The following is a 20,439-nucleotide window of genomic DNA, read 5'->3' as shown; positions in this document are numbered from 1 at the left end:
ATGTAATAATGCTCAGATATGTGGAAGCTACGAAAGATGGGCCATATAACAATCACAGGATCTTCCATGAACATTGTGAAATCACGCGTAAACTCCATACAGAACAATGATCAGAGCCAAACTGCAGGTCTTATATCATATTTCAATTCTGAAATATAATATATTCCTTTTCCTTATGCCTCATATGATGTTTTGAGAAATTTTTCCTTTCATCTTTTCATTGGGGAGAACGCTTGATGCATCCTTTTAATCACATTGATTTTATATCTTGGTATCATCTTTATTCGTGTGTCCTGTAAGGAATAATTGTTGACATTCAACATTAGGCTGGTTATCATAATGCTCATTCTAATACATGCATTTTAGTTGTAGACCTTATTGTGATTTGTTCAGCTGAAATTTTCATTTTCTGTCATTATGTCCTTGTTCTTTTCTTTTCTTTTTCTTTTTTCATGTAAAACAATTGCATTTGTCCTTGATTAATTAACCGGTAACCTAGTCTTAATGGTCAAGGTTAGGAGAGACAATTTACTCTGATATCCCCATTGTGATACATGCAAACTTTTTGCCATGTAATGAAATTTATTTGGATTCCTGAGTTTACTCTTTACAGGATTGTTCTTCATGGCTACATGGCCTTCCCTTCTCTTATGTTAATAATGAACAACATGTGCAGAACAGTACTTCTGACCAAATCATATTAAGTTGATAATGTCAATCTTGTGTGTCTGCAGTCATTCCTCAAGTTGCCATAATCATGGGCTCTGATTCAGACCTTCCTATAATGAAGGATGCAGCTGTGGTCCTGAAGAACTTTGATGTGCCATTTGAGGTTGAGCTATGGTTTGGAGATAACATTTGTGGAAAATTTTGAATTATCATTAGACATCTTATTTAACACAGTGTCTGTATGTATAAAAAAATTTACAGGTAATTATTGTTTCGGCACACCGGACCCCTGATAGGATGTACTCTTTTGCTTCATCTGCAAAGAACAAGGGAATTCATGTCATCATTGCTGGTACTGGTGGTGCAGCACATTTACCAGGTTAATTTTGCTAGATTATATGAAGTAGTTAAAGGTTGCAATAGTTCTGTTGTTTTACCAATTGATATTGTATTATTATTATTAAGGTTTGGTGGCCTCATTGACATCTTTGCCTGTAATTGGCATCCCCATTAGAACTGCTTCACTGGATGGAGTTGATTCCCTCTTATCCATTGTCGAGGTAAGCTAAGCAATTTTTTTTTCTTTACTTTCTGTTACATTTATTGCATTCCTTTACTTGCCTTGTATAGAATGGAAGAAATGAATATGTGGGTAAGGGTTTGCAGTCATTTTAAGTTCTTTCAGTTCAAGTCATACTTAAGCTTCTTCCTTTCAAGGGATATAAAATTCTGATGGCCCTTGGTGGTTCTGAGTAATGTTGGTTTAGAACTTCATACTGAAAGGCTAGTGCTACTTAAGTATAAGGCAAGTGTATCTGACATGTTTCTCTTTCCATTATAGATTAATCATAGCTTTTTTGCAAAAACAAGGATGCCAAAAGAAAATTAAAATAATACGATCGAGGATTCCATGTTAGCCTGGGTTGAAGGTTTTAAGCACAATAAGTATTACCATAGATATTACCTCCATTAACACCGTAAAGGAAAGAGAAGATTTATATTGAATGAGATCCCCCACATGCATATATAAGTAGTAATCATATGTAAAATCTTTTCATGAAGTATTGAAGACTCAAACATATGAAGAATTCTGGCAAGAATTAACAATGTAACAAACTTGTAAGATGTTTGTGACCTAATCATGTTTAGATTTCTTTTGGCTAATACGTCACCTGACACCTTGAATGTGTGAGAAAACTGAAAACCAATTGATTTTTCATTTGAAATCATGGATGCCGAAAGGAATCCCAGTGGCCACCGTTGCAATTGGTAATTCAGCCAATGCAGCCTTGTTAGCAGTTAGGATTTTGGCAAATGGAGATGCTAAGTTATGGTACAGGTATTGTTAGTCTTGTAATTATGGTCAAACAGATGATTTTCAACACCTTCTAATCTAATGTCATATAATATATAGAGTTGTAAAATACCAAGAAGACATGAAAGAGACTGTACTTACAAAAGCAGAGAAACTTGAGCGTGAAAGCTGGGAAGAATATTTAAAATCTTAACCTCGATCTGCTCATCAAGGTAGAATAATCATTTGTGCATCTTGTAATTTTTAAACTTTTAATTGTTGAATTTCTACTGCTTGTGGATTCAGGTTCAAGGATGAGGTAGAATTGAAAACCAGGCTGATCCAGAAGGGCATCAAGTGTGCACAATGGCCGCGCATTTAATTATAAAGTTCTTTTTCTGTTTATGAGTTATCAATAATGTTGATATTGGCATATCATATACTTCTTTCTTACCATCTGACTTTTTTTTCAGTTAAAAGCTGACTGCTGCTGTTGTAAAATAGGTGTCAAATTTTGCCATATATATATATATATATATATTATTGGAAAGATGATCTCCGGACCTTGACACAACTCATAGTTCTGGCAATCTTAGACTCACAAAAATCCTTAGTAGAGTTCCTATTCTGATAGCTCCTCCTTGCAATATCCCTCATTGCACCAGCAAGTGAGAGCTTAGGGTTGATCCTAATGGTCTGATTGAACTGCTTGCAGAAAGCACCGTGATTCTCCAGTGCTCCATCAATGGCAAGACCCAGGTTTCGCTTCATCTTCTCTTTCACAGCTTCCGAGCACAGCCCGCAGATCCATTTCCCACCAAAGGAGTCCTTAATACTCATTATGTAAGTAGGAGTACATTCCTCGCACAATCCACAACACTCACACTCCACCATTTCAACTTCATTGTTGTTAATCTTCAAGCTTAAGCTGATGTCAAAGCCATTGATGAGCTTACCAGCCTCAGTAACAACATCAGAGCAGGCTCTTCTAAGGACTTGATCATTCTATGCAAGTGATCATGCAGAGATAAAGTAAGTTTCTTATGCTCAAAATCAAACCATTAAGTGTCAATGGTGAGTTTTCATTTACCTTGTGTGGCACTTGCTGTTCTTCATGGTTGATCATTTTGGACTGCATGTGTACTTGCAAGTTTAATGAACTAGGGTTTTGCATGAAAACCCACCCTTTTATAGAATATTAGTAAGACAAGTGGATTATAAAAGTTGAGAGGATGATTAATTTGTGGATAGGGTGCTTGTGGATCTCCAATTAATATGATCAACTTTTGTTTAGTTAGGGTTTGTGGTTAGGGTTTTGCAAATGGCAAGTAGACATGAGTGGAGTGAGATGCAGGGAACCTTGGATTGACACCTAGGTTTAGTTGTGTATGTGCTTCAATAATGGATATATTTGCATGTAATAGGGGATAGTAGAGCCTTGAAGAACATGTTGCTTGTGAGTTGTAAGAAGGCATGGAATAAATATTTTGCTCTTTTTGGATATTGCGGCTTGTGATCAGTCACATGCTGAGTTTTTTCAAGCTTTTGGGAGTTAAGAGGGCACTGGGTTTTGTTACATATAGACCACTATGAAATATTGATATTACTTGCTTATCCTTGTATATATTGTGTGTGTGTATATCCTTGTAACAAATTTCATATATATCTATATATCTATATGTATATATTGTGTGTATACATACATATATATAATATTTTATATGTGTATACCCTTGTAGTAATACCGATTTTAATTGTATTTTTCTTTCAACAAATTTCAAATATAATAATATAGATGTTTCAACCATATAAGGAATGATGTGGGATTATGCCAAAAGGATTCATTAGTTCAATGGTATTGGCTCAATTGTGAAAAGTGTGATGTGGAATTTTTTAAGTGATTTGGGTTTAAATTCTTTTACATGTAGTAGTGGCAACAGATTTTTGGTTGTAGATTTGGGTTTGTAGTCTAAATATGTGTCGTTGGGCGAGGGTGTTTGGCCGGGACAATCAATTCTCGTCTATATGCCCACTCCAGACTAATTATGCTTGTTGCATTTGTAAAAAGAAAGAAAAAAATAAAAAAAGTTGGATTATGATTAAGATGAAAAACTTATTTGATTATCTATGTATTTGTAGTTACGAGTACATGTTTTTTTGTGTTGAAGTGGAAGCATAGAGGTGAACTATTTATGATGGTAGTTTTAGAGAAGTGAAAATATTTATTGCACCAATAGTTTTATAGCCTATTAATACCAAAATTTCTTTGATTCGGGTGATGAGGATTGAATCTCTGCGGGCACAAGGTGAGTGTGCAAATAATATTTAAAAAAATTGCGTATAACCTTGATAAGTTCTTTATGGGCTATGATGTTCATTGTTCGGTGACAATGTAGAATGCTATAGCTATCTATTTTGTCAATATATATATTGCTTCTGCCTCTCATAAAATTTTAAACAATATAATATAAAATAAAATAAATAGGAATAGCAAATAAAGACTTAGTATATTACCATTTTGTGGCAAATAAACAATCAAAATCAAAAAAGTTGGTTCACATTTTGGGACTGATCTTGCCCACGTGTAGTCCGGCGAAATTTTTGAGTCCTTGGTAGTATAAGATCCTAATTCCAATTTATGTTTGGTTGTCTGTAAGTGAAATTACATGTAAGTGAAATTATAATGTAAGTGAAAATGTTGCATTTCTATTTATATCACTGCTGTTTGGTTTGTTGTAACTGAAAATGCTGCATTACTTTTAATTTGTTTGGTTTGATGTAAGTTAGAAGATATGGTCACCATGTAAGTAGAGGGGTGAGATTACCCCCAATATACTGTATTATTATTAATTATTTAATGCATTTTAAAAAAATAATTTAAACTAAAATAATTAATTTAATTTAATCTAATTTAATTTTTAAATTAAATTAAATGATTTAATAAAGTATTTATTACATTTAAAAATAATAATCAGAAACTCAAATAACTAAGCCAAATAATAATAAGAAACTTAAATAATTAAATACTAACTCTAAATAATTAATTTAACTCTCCCCATCTACTCTTAACACTAATGTAAATTAATTAATTAATTAACTTAATAATAATTTTATTAAATTAAAAATATATAAAATTCTTTAATTTTATATAAAAAAATATTTTTTTAATTAAAATTAAATACAAATTGGTATATTTTAAATAAAAAAATAAATTTAATAAAATATAAATAAGTATAAGTTTAATTATATTAACAATTGATTACATGTAAGTTTTTCATTTTCTTTTAATACATAATTTGGAGAGTGAAGAATGGTGATTTTAGATCAAATGTTTTCTTTGCATTTCAACTTACAGTGAAAAAATTTTTCGTCAGAAAGTTGAAATGCAGAGAAAAGACACTAAAATCGCAAAAATCTGTTATACGTAAAACCGATTTCACAAAGAAACCAAACAAAGATTTTTACATGTAAAAAATCGACTACATTACTGCTTACTTACAGCTAGTTGCAGGTAATCAAACAGCCCCTTAGTGTATAAGTTAATTTTAGACTTATATATATATACTTGAGTCTATATCAAAAGGTTTTTCTTTTATATAAGTTAATTTTAGAAAATTTATAAGTTGTCATTACCGCAATAGCTGAACAGTAAAACAGTTAACTCATGTAAGAAGTTGAGAGTTTGATTTCCTTCCAATGTATAATTGAGCTGAAATAATAAAAAATATGTAGGGTGATTTATCCAAAATAAATAAATAAATAAATAAATAAAACAAAAGAAACAAAAAAGGTGATTTGTCCAAAATTATGGTATAATCTGTACAATATACTATAATTTAATATTTTCTGAAAATTATGTCATATTGGTTGTTTTGGTACTTATTTTAAAATATAAAATTATGGCATAATATAGGTATTATGGCATAAAAAATATTCTATTAAGAGAAATGTTTTTTCATTGTGAAAGTCTCTTTTTCGATCTAACCACCGACCATCGATCCACCAGTGGTCTGGCCGGCCTCCATCAACCAGTGGTCTAGCCACCGGCTGGGCGGTCTCTGGTGACATGCCGGAGGTCCACCAGTGGTCTGGCTGACCTCTGGCTCCAAGCCACAGATCCATTGATGGTCCGGCCACTAGCTGGTTGGCCTCCGATGACACACCGAAGGTCCACCAGTGGTCCGGTCACCCATCAATCAGTCTCCATAATTTTTTTTTTTGTTAACCGAACACTCATTCTGAATAAAATATACCACAATTTCTGTAATAATCACTTACAATTCCTACATAATAAAATCATGCCATATTTTTTTTATTTTGCAACCAAACAAGCCCTAAATGATAAATTTCTAATGGTATAAAACATGGATTAAATTTATTTTTAAAAGTTAAGATCGAGTAGAGTTTATTGTGTGTGTTTAGTACTCGTGTGAGCTTATTCATCTGGAAAAGAACCAAATTAATGGTTTTAATGCATGAGCAAGACAAAAGGAGTACACCGTTAGACAAGTTGCGAACTTTACTTGACTTGACCAGCATGAACTAACTGTTTGATGTGTTTGTGTTTACGCGTCGTTTTAACTTATTCATCTGATAAGAACCAAATGGTTTTAATGCATGAGCAAGAGAAAAGGAGTAGTCATTGACCGTTGGACAAGTTGCAAACTTAACTTGACTTGACTTGCATGAACTAACTGTTTGATGTGTGTGTGTGTGTGTTTTTTACTCGTTTTGAAGTATTCATCTGATAAGAACCAAATGGTTTTAATGCATGAAAAAGAGAAAGGAGATCTCATTGACCGTTAGATGGGTTGGGAACTTTGACTTGACTTGCATGAAATAACTGTTTGATCTTCTTAAATAATGGCAAGCAAATTAATAACAGAAGAATAGACAAAAAAGATAAGAACAAAAATAGCAACAGACGTAGACCAACCAAATGACCAATGATTCATAAAATGGATAAGAAGAAATGGTAAGAGCAGGCATAAGTTGATGAGAAAGAACACAAGACATCCGTGTTACCAGTTGGGACGTTTTCTAAGGTAGTAACCCACACATGCCCACATGCCTCAAGTAGCATGGTTTCCTCTTAGACAAGCACCTTCATTACCAAGGATTGATTAATTTCATGTGACTAACAATATTGCTCAACATGGCTCCTCTTAAACATGGGAGTCGAAACAAATACAAGCAAAATTAGAACTACTAGAACATGGAATTTTTTTTTTTTTTAAGATTAAGAGTATTATTAGTTAAGGGAATACATTACATCTTATAACAATAAACTGAAACGTGAATCCTATTCATCTTGTCACCTCCATGATCCATTGTGAATCATGTAAGAAGGTTATCATAGGTGTAAGGCGCATCTAGATGTAAGGGGATCCTGGGACTTAAGCGCAAGATGCATGTGCGTGCCCGATCGACACTAGGCGCACTAGTCACCACTTAAAAAAAATTGAAAAATCAGAAATAGTTGTATCAAATATTATTTTGTATTAAAGTTTTAAAATGTTTTAAAAATTAATATCATAGAAGAGAATCAGACATTAGAAAAATAAACGTACATAATAACATGCAAATTAATCTTCAAACGTTGAATACAAAATGCGATAATATGATATAATACATGCATTGAGTCCAAATCCTAACTTGTATAATAGAATCTAGATTTTAGTGATTATCATCAAAATCATCAAGTCCATCATCATTATCATCACTACTGACATCATCAATTTTCTCTTCAAATTTATCATTCTCTTCATCTAAATAGTGAATCGGCCCGAAGAGGAGAGATGAAGTTTTGATTCTGCTTGGTTGGTTGTGTGTTGGTCACTCTAATTTTAAACGGCTTTGATTGTATGTGGGCCTCTTTTATTTTCAATCATCAAGATGTGTGGATAAGGTCAAAAGTTAAACTAAATATTTAAAAAAAAAAACAAATTAATTTGTTAATGTTATGAAGGCGCGCTTAGGCCTACGCATCGAGCCTAGACGCACACCTTTTTAACAGTGTCCGCCTGACACTTATAAAGGCGCAAGTTGTTGAACCTGTACGCCCGAGGCACGCCTTTGACAACTATGGAATCATGCTTATAAATTTGTACCCATTAGGTAAATCTGCCATTTGGAAAGAACACAACTTTTTCCAAGTATTTGATAGTGCCTTTCTTTTCTTTTCTTTTTTTTCTCTTTTTTTTTCAATATGAGCAACTAAGTCACTAAGAAAGACAAGGGTATGCACAAATCTCAGTTAAGCAAGTGAAGGTGGAGCCTACACACACGTGGCATTAGAACCACCTATACATAACTACTACACATTCTCATAAATGTGCCCTCATCTGTTATTCGAGCTCTCTACTTATAAAGAGTTCTAATAGAGACCCATCTATCAATAGACCACTTGATCATTGGTGTTTGATAATTTCATCCTTACTAGAGGGGATTATTTCCCAAGTGACTCATGAAGATAGCTATAGTTTTGGTTTTTAACTTCTGAGCTTCATTTAAGAAAATTTTGGAGACCAGAGAGTCAATAAAGGTTAATCACTTTATAAGATGATTAACAGCGGTTGAGATTATATTTTTACATTTTTTTTATCCCTACAGCCTTTGTATGTTTTCTCCAAATTTTTTTAAAAAAATTAAGAATAGATATATTAGTAATTTCTTTCTACTTGTTAACATTTTGGCCTGAAGATCATCCCTCACATTGTTTCTATTCATCAAAGCAAGGACACCTGATTCATTCACCTTATGATGCGTTTGGCAAGGGTTATGTACTCTATTTATTTTGTTACTTATTTTATTTATTTATTCATTATTATTCACTATTCTTTATCATCTTCGGCACTTGCAATAAATCATCAAAACAGAAAATAAACATACAGTTCACAAATATAAATTCCTAATCATGTGCTACCCTAAATATTTGTTTTAAGAGAATAACTAGACTTATTTTCATTTGAAAATCAGAAATATCTCGTGAAATTACTATTTGACATATTCAATATAACTAAAAAAAAATGAGAATTCTTTTTTTTTTTTTGGTTTGTATCAATGTAAAACCTTAGTACCAGAAAATACAAAAATGACATCAGTCCATCTCAAATCATGCGTAGAGAATAATTTACAAATAAAAAAATATTTGTTTTAAGAGAATAACTATACTTATTTTCATTTGAAAATAAGAGATATCTCGTGAAATTACTATTTGATATATTTTGTGTAATTAAAAAAAATGAGAATTCTTTTTTTTTTTGGTTTGTAACAACGTAAAACCTTAGTACCAGAAAATACAAAATAAGATGACATCAGTCCATCTCAAATCATGCGTAGAGAATAATATACAAATAAAAAAATTTAAAAAAAAATACATCACAAAAGATTACATAAAATAAACTGGAAGCAAATGTAAAAAGATAAATTCACACTGTCAGTTGATCTATTTTCCTGATATATATTCGATGAGACGTCGGTCTAGATCGAAATGACGACAAAGAGTACTCTGTGAAGGAAAAGCATAATAAGAAATTTAGAAATGAGGTTATGGTTCTGAAAATTGTTTTTATGTAAGGTCCATAAAAAAAGCACGTGAAGTACAAAGCAAGAAAAAATAAATTAGAAATGAGGTTATGTTTTAAACATTGATTGATGGAAAAACTATCAGAAAAGCATAAGAAATGCATAAGAAACAACAAGAGAGAAGTAAAAATTTTGGAAATGGGGTTCTGGTTCTAAGCATTGATTGATGGATGGTCTCCTAAAATGCATGTGCTCCCATCCCGGTATCAGTATCAGGATCAATATAATATGCTATCATTCTGATCTTAGTTAAACAAGCTTTTAAGATTGGAAAATGAGTGCCAGTGTTCCAGTTGCAGAAAAGAAATTAAAAAACATTCAATTCATAGGGTTTACAAAAACAGGGTCCAATCAGACAAGAAGCAGGGGGCAAATATATATATATATATATACACATACAAGGTAGAACAGTATTTTGTGCCATGGGTATATAAGAAATTAGAGCATATTTTGCCCCAAAAGTGACAAAGCTGAAAGAGAAGACAGTAAATCAAGAAGAAGGATTTGGGGATATAAGATCACTGAAATGTCCTTCATATAGAAATTGAAAAGCATAAAAGGAGAAAAAACTGATGATAGGTGAAGTTAAAATTTAGGTTTTAAAGTCACTGGTGATACTGAAGTAGGGTTAGGGTGATTATTCTTTCTTCCTTTGTATGAAATCAATAATTTATTGTGGTTCTTAAACAACACACATTTGTTTATTTTTGCCCTTATGCTTATGAATAAGTGACACATATCCAGGATATCTGCTCTCATGTTAGCTTTCAGGGCAAAATGAACAAATTAGACAAGTTCAAGGGCCAAAACAAACACATCTTTACTTTAAGGACCAAAATGAATAATGACCCTTAAGAGACCATCAATGATCGATGCTAAAATATTCCGGCTAGGGTGCAAAAGAAAGGGTAGCAAACAATGCTGATCTCAAGCTAGTTGACATTGAATGAAAAATGTTGGACGATAAAAGATACCTTGCCAGAAAATCTCAGCTAGATTAGTAATGAAGAGGGTGCCATAAGAAAAGGATAGTAAACAATGTCAATATAGAGCTGCTTTGAGACTTTTACTAGTACTAATGAGTATGTAACAACAAAGGCACTACCTAAAATTGGATGACAATGCTGGAAGATAGAGCGCATCTTGCCTTTCAAAAAAAACCGGCAAGAACAAGAAAAGAGTGGTCATTACTTGAATGTACATCTTGCCTTCCAAAGAAACTAGTGAAAATAAGCAAAGAGTATTACTTGGAGGATGGGTACATCTTGCCTTCCAAAGAAACAAGTGAGAATAAGTAGAGTATTACTTCAAAGATGGATACATCTTGCCTTCCGAAGAAATCAGATAGAGCAAGCAAAGAGTATTACTTGAAGGATGGGCACACATCTCACCTTCTAAAGCAAACAGAGAGAAGAAGCAAGGAGGGATCATTATTTGAATTAGATGGATCACCTCAAAGAAAAGTTATCAGGGGGCAAGTCTAAGGCAATTGTAATTATGTAAGAAAACTCAAATCAAGATGGGAAAGTCATAGGCAGTGAAATGAAATGTGACTTATAACTTCAGACCAACAAGCACCATAAGGAAAAACCTGGTAAACACCGCTTCTAACCAGTATTAAGACATTAAAACATGGCAAATACATCAATATCCAGCTGTGAAACAAAGAACAAGGATGGGGTACTGGTGTGAAGAACTGAAGATAAAACAATAGAAGTTGCCACTTGAGAGTGATAATAAAACTATGGATGATAGGTTTATCAGATAAAGGGTTACAGGAGATAAGAGTGGATTATGAATACTAGATAACATCATAAGGGGGTTGTTAACGAATGAGGTCAAAATGCATTCATTATTTGTCGCATGCCAAGAGGAAGCAGAAAAGCAACCTGTCTTGTAGGTAACATCCATTGCAGAGGCCAAGATTTTCACAAGCTTTTACAGAAAAGGACAATGTAAAATGCATAATAGTGCTTTTCCTAAACCAGTTACCAATTCTTGGAAACCATAACACTTGACAAGGATACAGTTAAAGCAAGATTAAAAAAGAAGGCTTGTGAGAATTCCAACACCATAACATGTATCATGAATGCATTTATGAAGAATGGAGACCTATTTCATGTTGAAAACCTGAAAACTTGATAATGCAAATGCTATCACGTGAACTAATTTAGAGTTCTCAAAAGTTTTTAGAACAATCAAAATTTGGATGTCAAAATACTTAAACAATTGAAGATGAATTGATTTACTGGTAGACAAGATATCCAGGCTAATGGAAGCTTGTGTATATCATGAAATCTTGTACAGAAGAATATTTAAGCGCCCAAAATGAAATGAGCTTTTAAAGCGAGCATGCAATGTTTAGGTTCAAAAGGGAAATACCTTGCTGATGGTTGGAGTCGAACCTTTCCCTTCACTATATAAAAATGGAAATCGAGCAACTTCCACAGCATTATCAAATAATATATAAGTAGGAAGCTGACCTGCATTTGAACATCCAAAATGAGGGAGGCATAGTTTAAACACAATGAAGATGGTAAGATTAACAAAACTCATTTCTCAACTTCTCGGTTTGCAAATGATCAGGAAAGAATTGCATGGAAATAAACCAACACCAAGCGGTGAACCATATACTGTTGTTCTACATGATATCTTTTAGACTAAAAGGTATCATGCTGTCCAAAGACAAAAAACTTTGAACTTTGTCACTATTACTATGCTCAAATATCATGTCAAAATTCAAATTGAAATATATTAAATTTAAAAACATTAAATGGTAAATTCTGTGGAAGAAATCTAGCAAAAGAATTTATCACCTAATTGTATTCCAATTTTTTCTGCAACGCCTGGGAAGTGCCCAAGATCAACAATCCCAAAAGATATGCTTTTGTTAGAGTATCTGCCAGAAAAATTGATATAATTAAACAAGAAGCAATTGAGATATGGAATTTTCTGTCACATCATTCATTATAAAAGAATGGCATCCAACAATACAACTATGTTGCTCCTTGGATATCACATTAACAACAAATCTTTAAGCAGTGGATTACACTCACAAACACTGAATACAGATAGCATCTGTCATGAAAAATCTAGAGCCTGGCACAAGGGATGATGTTGCATAATTTAATCACCTAGAGTAAGAAACTTACATGGTGGATAGATCATGAAATACGCGACTTGTCCGTATACAAGATGGAGAGCACGCAGATCGAAATTCAATCTAGACATAATAACTTCTAAATGTGAGTAATGTCGAATGAAAAAAAATAAGAGATCGATTCATAATTCATAGACAAAGCATGCTATCCTCAATGGTTCTGGCAGATGTTTTCTGTTGCTGAGAGAAATATTTAAATAAATATGTTGCATGTCAGAATTGTGAAAAATATGCTGAAAATATCAAAAATACATGAAAAGAGAAAGGTCAATGAATAATTTGACTGTTTCAGTATCTAATCATTAAGCTAAACTTAAAATATATAAATAAAAAAAAATGTTTCACAATGCAAACGAGAACACTAATGACCTGTGTATAAACCAAGTAGAAATTCCAACAATGAACACATTGAACTCAAGGAAAACCAAAATGTCTGAATACATAGAATAAAGAAATGCATAATACAGCACTCCAACATCAATCTGAAAACTTCTACAAATACTTATTTAATGTTTCTCTCTCATTCATGGACAGGAGCACCTGAAACACCTTGTTTCACAAATTTTTCACAGGTGTGTTTACCTCTCGCATGGACATAACCACTTGAAATACCTTCAGCTTAACAATATAATTATACTGAGTATTTTCACAGTTGTGTTAACCTCTCACATGGACATGACCACTTGAAGTATCTTAAACTTACCAATATGATTATACTAAGAGCATGCCACTATTTCCACAGTTCATTTTATGCTTACCGAGTTACCTCCCATTCATGTACATGGGCACTCAAAACACCTTGGATTAGTAATATGGTAAAGTAAATATGTTTCACTAAGTTTACAGCTTATTCAATGCTGACATCTCAGTCATGTCCATGAGCACCTGAAACACCTTGAGGCATACTAATAAGATTACACTAAGTGTGTTTCATAATTTTCATGGTTATTCTGAATAAATATGGCTACAGTTCAATATTACTCATTAATATTTTGACTTTAGAAAAACCAAAAGCAGACATTTACAGAAGGTCATACAATTCTTGAAGTACTAAAGCAAGATTCTTGTGCAGTAACCTTCTTATATTGGTACAAGATGTCTTAACCTCTATGAATGCAGGTAAGCTCTAAATATTGGGCTGCATGTTACAGAGTTGCTTTATGCCCAGCTTCATTCCATCCACCAAATCTTTTACTTTCTCTAATCATGATGCTTATTCTCTAACCAAAAGCAGACATCTACAGAAGGTCATACAATTCTTGAAGTACTAAAGCTAGATCTCTTGTGCTGTAACCTTCTTATATTGGTATAAGATGTCTTAACCTCTATGAATGCAAGTAAGCTATAATGTTTAAGTGGAAAGTTACAGAGTTGCTTTATGCCTAGCCTCGTTCCGTCCACCAAATCTTTTTACTTTCTCTAATCATGATGGTTATTCCCTCCCTTTCTAAGCCTGTGTCAACACATCTTGAACAAAAATTTGTTGCAATATAAGAATAACAGAAAAGAAGAGAGAGATCTGATAAAATACACTCCAAAGATCAAAGGTTAAAGGCCTCCATTAAAATAGAAAGTGGAAAGATAAGCATGCAAAACTAACCAGCCAAAATCTTGATATAGTCCCTTCAGTCAATACAGTTTCCAGCTGCAAAGGAGTCATTTGACTTGCATCACCTAAAATATTAGTTACAAAATTATATTCAGAAAGCACCAAATCATTATCCATCAAAGTTCCTAGCTACTGAACAATGCAGCACCTTGCCCAACTTTTAAAAGTGGATGACAAAAGTGCGGTAGTGATTGTTCTCGAAAGGAGTTTCAGTTTTTTGCTCTGTCTGAACTTTATGAAATCTATTTGGGAAAATTTTTTAATAGGGCACTAAACTATGGGCTTTTTTTCATTTTGGAGTCCACACTTCAATTTAAACAAAATGGTTACCCAACTTTAATTTAATTTCACTGAGTGGTCACCCGAGAGAATTCGGTCTATTTTTGATAATCTAATGTTAGAAATTCTCTATTAGAAAATGAGATAAAATTGCCAGCTAGGGGGACTATGTCATGTATGTCCTGATAGAGAATTTCCGGCATCCACATTATCAAAAAAATGCCGGAATCTCTTAAATAATCACCTGGCAAAACAAAAATGAAGTTGGGTAACCATTTTGATTCAAATTGGAGCTTGGACCCCAAAATGAGAAAATGCCATAGGTTGGTGCCCTGCCAAAAAATCTACCCAAATCTGTTTTTATCCTCCAATATTAACTTTTTAGAAAATGCATTTGTTAAGGGGTCACCCGATAATTCAGAAAGCTCAAATGGGTTTTGAAGAAAAAGAAGGCATGCATTCAGCACCTCATACATTTTCACAAACTATTATGGCATGTAACACTCATCCATGAATGGGCATGTAGCATCCCAAACAAGCACTAATTTGAGTAATTCTAAGAATTAATGAAAAAAGAAAGGTAGGGAAACAACATAAGGTTCAGCCATACCTGCACCATCATATGGTGGTTGTTGAGTTAAAACAAAAATAACTGCAAATCGAGAACAAGCAAACCGGTTAGATTATTTCCATAGTTTAGTAAAAGCATTCAATAGTGTACAGGAATATAAAAATTATCAATCCAAAGCAAGCGCATTCCACTTCCATCTTAATCATACTAGCAATATCCAAAAGAAAGGGCAAGCGAATATCAAATTGAGGCATACATGGAAGATATAGAAGAAATTCATATTGGTGGCTCAAAAACAAACATAGAACTCAACAGAATGAAAGGCAAAGTTATATAAATTTAAGCACCACAACAGCTAGATATTGTCAGTCAAATTTTACTGACAAACACGTTTAAATGTATCATAGCAATTGGGATCTTCATGTGCAACATACAAGACTTTCAATTGACCTAAAAAATAAGCATCCCTCATTCTAACACAGTGGCAAAGTGGTTGGACTATTACTCACATGCTGCATAAGGATGATAAAGGCAAGCAATAATAGACTTGGGTAACACAATTGAACATCACAGTTAGTTTCCTTATGTTATGTTACGTCTGTGTATGCCTCTTCATAGTAAAGTCAATCCCTCATTACCCTATGAAGCCATTATAATAATAGATTAATAGAGCATTAGGGCATCTAAACAACCCTTAAAGATATCCAGATGACAAGGTTTATCAATGTTTTCTAGATTTGGATTACTAATAGAGAATGATAACAGAGTCTCAGAAAGATTGACTAAAAATTAAATAAAAACTGTTCAGAAACTCACAAAAAAAAAAGGGAAGAAGAAGGGGAGAGAGAGGAGGTTGAAACCAAGTAAACCGAAACAAAAACCATACTCTTTCATTCAGAAACTCAAGAGGACAGTTAAAGTTTGGCCAATTAATCAGGAAAAAATTACATTAAATTTTCAAAAGACAAATTTAATTTGCCAAGGGAGCTCCAACGAAACAGAAAAAGGAAAAAAGCCATTGCTAGAAATTACATATCTCACATTTGTGGGGCTTGAAATCTGATGGTTTATGTGTAATATTGGAAAGACAGATCACTTAATGTCATATGTAACTCCATTTTTATGGTGGGTTGCATAGTCAGTTTTTGATCTAAGCATAACAACACTCTAATGTCTCTTGATTCTATGTAACAATAACAAGGTAGTATTGGTTAATTATGAGGGACTCTGATATAGAAATGCAGGCATGTTAACATTTGCAAATTGTTAAGCATATCAAGATATATACCGAGAAAAATGATTAAACTACATTTTAGTCATATAAAGTTTCATAAACTAACTAAAAATGAAAGTCAATTAAATAAAAAAAGTCAGAGGAAGCATGACCAAATTGTCAGTCACTATTTATCCTGTCACTCCTTTGATGTTTTGTTCAATCCATGTACTTATTTCTTGGTTTATCTATAAAACATTTGATGTCACCAACTTAATTTTTATGAAAAAGGATAGTATAATTGGATACCTAGAAAACTCACTAGGTAACAAATTGCCACATTATGGTTGATCACCATAGCAAGAGCGAAAAGAAAGCCCTGGAAAAAGCAAAGCAAAAGAAGAAAAATAATGGAAACATTAGAAAGGAAATACTACTATTAAGCATGAAAAAAACTATTAAAAGCAAATCTCCATACAAGTGTTGTTGAATGTTCCGTTATAATGATTTAGATCGCAACTATTTTTAGTTGCAGGAATCAACAAATAAGGGAAGCAAAATGAGAATACATACATCACGTGTCATCATCTCATCTTAAAAGAAGAGATTGAAAGTACACACCTTGGCATATAAAAATGTATCAGCAATGAAAGCTTCCCATGTCTCCTCTTTGACCATCTGTGCAACATTAGCAATAAGATATTATAAATTAAAACTATCTCTCACTTATGACGATGGAGAATTGTGCAATAATTTGATTTCCACATGGATTTTCTGTAAATCAACATGCAGAAGATTGTCAGATTGTTGGTTAACACAAAATTGAAAGATGCCTCTCTAACATATCTATACAAATAGAATAGTCTATTTGTAAAAATGGTAAAGAGGGCCCTCTATGATCATAAATCATGCAGACCAATACAAATATGAAACACTAACTAACTTGATCTTACTGCGCTGAGTTACAAGGATGCATAAACCATTTCATGAATAAAGTGTCCGGATGGTCCAAAGTCTTAATAGTTAGCTCTAGGTCTTCCAATCAAAAAACCAATAAAATAGCTAGATGCCATTGTTGTTAGCTTTAAATTATCTTTTTTAAACCTACGCTCTTTTAGCCTGATGAAATAGTTTTATATCTAGTCTTCATAAAAATTACAAGCTTGATGAAACATTAATATATAGACTCCAGCCTCCAATTGCAGAAGCCTAGTGCTCTCTTGGCTGGTTTTTTAAAATGCTATCGACTTAGTCCTACCCTGGATTATTGTTCATGTAACTATTTGCAAGTCTGAAACCAAGAACCTTTCTTTAAAAAAATAATAGAGAAGTATGACTGTTCTAGGTATCAATGTGGACTTTCTCCTTGCAACCCTAACAAAGACAATTTTTATAGAACTTAGCATTATAAATGAGAGTTCATAATATGATTCAACTATGTTGACATAGTGAAAGAATGCTCATTGCATATGCAGACCCATATATCAAATAAAAAACGCAAGCCCTATCATCCCAATACTTGATAAAATGCTATCCTAAGAGATGAGACAAAAAGAAAAAGAAAAAAAAAAAACAAAAATGGTAAACAATGCCCAAAATCTTAAGGAGAACAAGGAGAAACAACTACTCATCTTAGATTGGATACAATTATATAAGACACAATCAATACCAATCAATGCTCATTGCCCAACCACCCAAACATTCATCAAACAAGATTCCAAAATATACTCGCAACAAGAGATCCACCAATTGAGAATCATCATAAAGGAAATCCAAATCCTAGCTAAAATCACAAAATATATCAATATTCTTCACATAATAAACAGGATTAAACCTTATAAATCACCATACCTTCACCACAGCCAGCACTGAGAAGGCAAGGATCGCTTGAATCTCCTGCACATCAAGAGATCAAACAACAATCAATCAGAAATCTCAATCAATAGAAAAAAAAATTAAACCACGAAGAATCACTAATACCCTTTGGAGGAGACGGTGGGAGACATCAGGCGAAGCGGAGGCGCGAGCGGCGAAGTAGGACGAGAAGGCCGCGATGTGGAGAATGTAAAAGGGCTCCGTCGCCATTAGGTTCAGCCATGGAAGCAGAGCGCGTGAGCTCTGACCATTCGCCGTCGCCGTCGCCGTCGCCGTCGCCATTGATTCACTCCAAGGGAACCTCTGAATCCGCTGATTGCGAGGGAAATTTGCATATATACACCCATTAAAATTTATATTTACAAAATATATATATATATATTTATATTTACAAATTTATATTTATAAAAAATTTATAGTTTTTTTTTTTCTATTGTAAGTTAAATTAGAGTAAAAAAATAGAAAAAGGAAATGGTTTTTTAAAATTAATTTTAATTAACTTTGTTAACTAGAGAAAATATAGTAATCAATACAAAATACAAAATGTTTATTTCCCTTGCCAATAAAATTTATTTTTTTCTATTTTTGTTTTTTTGCTTTTACTATTTGGAAAAGATTTGATTAGCTGAACCCAATTGAAGTCGGTCCATTGGAATGGTCCATGAGTCCAACAACCGTTGAAACACAATTGCATGTGCTTTTTCGGTGAAATGTTTCTCACTTTTTTTGTTTTGAGGTGGTTGGGTTGGGCCACCAACTCACTTGAGCCACATATTTTTGTTTTATATATTAACAGTTTAAATTAAATTTGGTTCAATTATATATATATATATATATCAGTTTTTTTTTATGTGTATGTTTAAATACAAAGGTTTGCATGTGCTATTGCACCGAATTAATAGGTAAATATATGACATAGTAATACAAATGGATCTGCACCACTGAAATATCATCTTAATATTATGTGCCACATAATTGATGGTTTGAGTGCAAAACATCATCGTATATAAAAATCAGACATAAATACATTGTTGATTTTTTAAAAATATTTAAAAATAATAATTAAATGAGAACATATGTTTTTTAAAAAAATAAACAAACAACAATTTTATTAGATAATTATATAATAATTATAAACAAAACAAAAACATAAAACACTAACAATACAGAAATATGCTACATAATCATCAGTAATAAAATAAAATGTAGTGAAAGAAAACATTGATGATTTACTAAAAAAATGACTAATATCATCCTCGTGATAATTATTAGGAGTGGATTAAACATATTAACTATATAAGCATTTCTTGTTACTTAAAAAGTTGTGTTTTTATAAAATAATTAAAGATCTAATTGATTAAGAGAAAGTCACTTATAAGTGTATATATATATATATATATATGCATAAATTTTGTTTTCTATCAACTGTCATAGATCCAAAAAAATAATAATAATAATAATAATAATAATAATAATAATAATAATGAGATAAAACTGGTAAGAAAAGACAAGAAAGTTTGGATACTTTGAATGAGGTTAAGATGTGGCAATAAATTAGTGAGTCCCCCTCCCCACCCTACCAACCAAACCAAAATGGCTTCAATCACATCTTGACCAAACCATAATTTAATTTTTATCTATCCCATACCACATCATGTTTGCCACCAATACACATTCACAAGACATTATCTAAGATTTGATTTTATATATATATATATATATATATATATATAATTTTTTTTTATTTTAGTATTTTAAGTTTTTGTTGGGATTCAACTATGGTTTATTTATTTATACTTTAAAATTAAGTATAGGATCCTAGGTGTTGAATTTTATTCAATATTTTTAATCAATATGAAGCAAACAAACTAATGATCAATATTGTATAATAAAATCTTATTATGGTTGGCAATTGTAATTACAATCTTTGGTAATTAAAAGACTTTACATTGCTTTGTTGCTTTTCCTCTCGTAGGGATAATTAAGCCTTAATTATATATAATGAGTAATTACACAATTAATCTTTGAACTAATATTATCTTTTGACATTTTTTTTGTTCATAAATTTAAAAAAATTGAACTTTTGAACAATAAATTTTTTACTATGAATTTATTTTATTTTTAATCTTTTGACTTACATTTAAAGTATAATTGGATTTGTAGTTTAAAAAGAATTTTTTTT

At 32.3% G+C, this 20,439-nt stretch overlaps 3 protein-coding genes across 4 annotated transcripts; 1 reads left to right on the top strand and 2 right to left on the bottom strand.

Moving 5' to 3' along the window:
* Positions 1-2,448, top strand: LOC120254810 (N5-carboxyaminoimidazole ribonucleotide mutase). 2 transcript variants are annotated; one of them, XR_005534760.1, is made up of 6 exons: positions 1-127; positions 735-832; positions 931-1,048; positions 1,135-1,229; positions 2,084-2,196; positions 2,270-2,448. XR_005534760.1 is itself a non-coding variant. In XM_039262837.1 (6 exons), the coding sequence occupies exons 1-5, from the start codon at positions 19-21 to the stop codon at positions 1,963-1,965; spliced, it is 474 nt and encodes a 157-aa protein (XP_039118771.1). In that variant the 5' UTR covers positions 1-18; the 3' UTR covers positions 1,966-2,008; positions 2,084-2,171. The 2 variants fall into 2 exon arrangements, 1 of the variants encoding a protein (XP_039118771.1); XM_039262837.1 differs by lacking the exon at positions 2,270-2,448 and adding an exon at positions 1,912-2,008 and having other exon boundaries at positions 2,084-2,171.
* Positions 2,449-2,503: 55 nt separating this feature from the next.
* Positions 2,504-3,101, bottom strand: LOC120254799. The gene is made up of 2 exons (XM_039262825.1): positions 3,054-3,101; positions 2,504-2,968 (listed from the first exon to the last, which is right to left on the bottom strand). The coding sequence occupies exons 1-2, from the start codon at positions 3,099-3,101 to the stop codon at positions 2,504-2,506; spliced, it is 513 nt and encodes a 170-aa protein (XP_039118759.1).
* Positions 3,102-9,262: 6,161 nt separating this feature from the next.
* LOC120254798 (thioredoxin-related transmembrane protein 2 homolog) lies at positions 9,263-18,565 on the bottom strand. Its single transcript, XM_039262824.1, has 10 exons — positions 18,363-18,565; positions 18,234-18,278; positions 17,004-17,060; positions 16,692-16,761; positions 15,209-15,250; positions 14,311-14,384; positions 12,703-12,773; positions 12,367-12,449; positions 11,933-12,033; positions 9,263-9,473 (listed from the first exon to the last, which is right to left on the bottom strand). Exons 1-10 carry the CDS (start codon positions 18,537-18,539, stop codon positions 9,411-9,413), a joined length of 783 nt encoding a protein of 260 aa, XP_039118758.1. The 5' UTR covers positions 18,540-18,565; the 3' UTR covers positions 9,263-9,410.
* Positions 18,566-20,439: the final 1,874 nt, after the last annotated feature.

Source organism: Dioscorea cayenensis, unplaced genomic scaffold (assembly GCF_009730915.1).
Source record: "Dioscorea cayenensis subsp. rotundata cultivar TDr96_F1 unplaced genomic scaffold, TDr96_F1_v2_PseudoChromosome.rev07_lg8_w22 25.fasta BLBR01000641.1, whole genome shotgun sequence".
In the NCBI taxonomy this organism is placed as follows: domain Eukaryota; kingdom Viridiplantae; phylum Streptophyta; class Magnoliopsida; order Dioscoreales; family Dioscoreaceae; genus Dioscorea; species Dioscorea cayenensis.
This window is presented reverse-complemented; position numbering and strand designations above follow the sequence as displayed.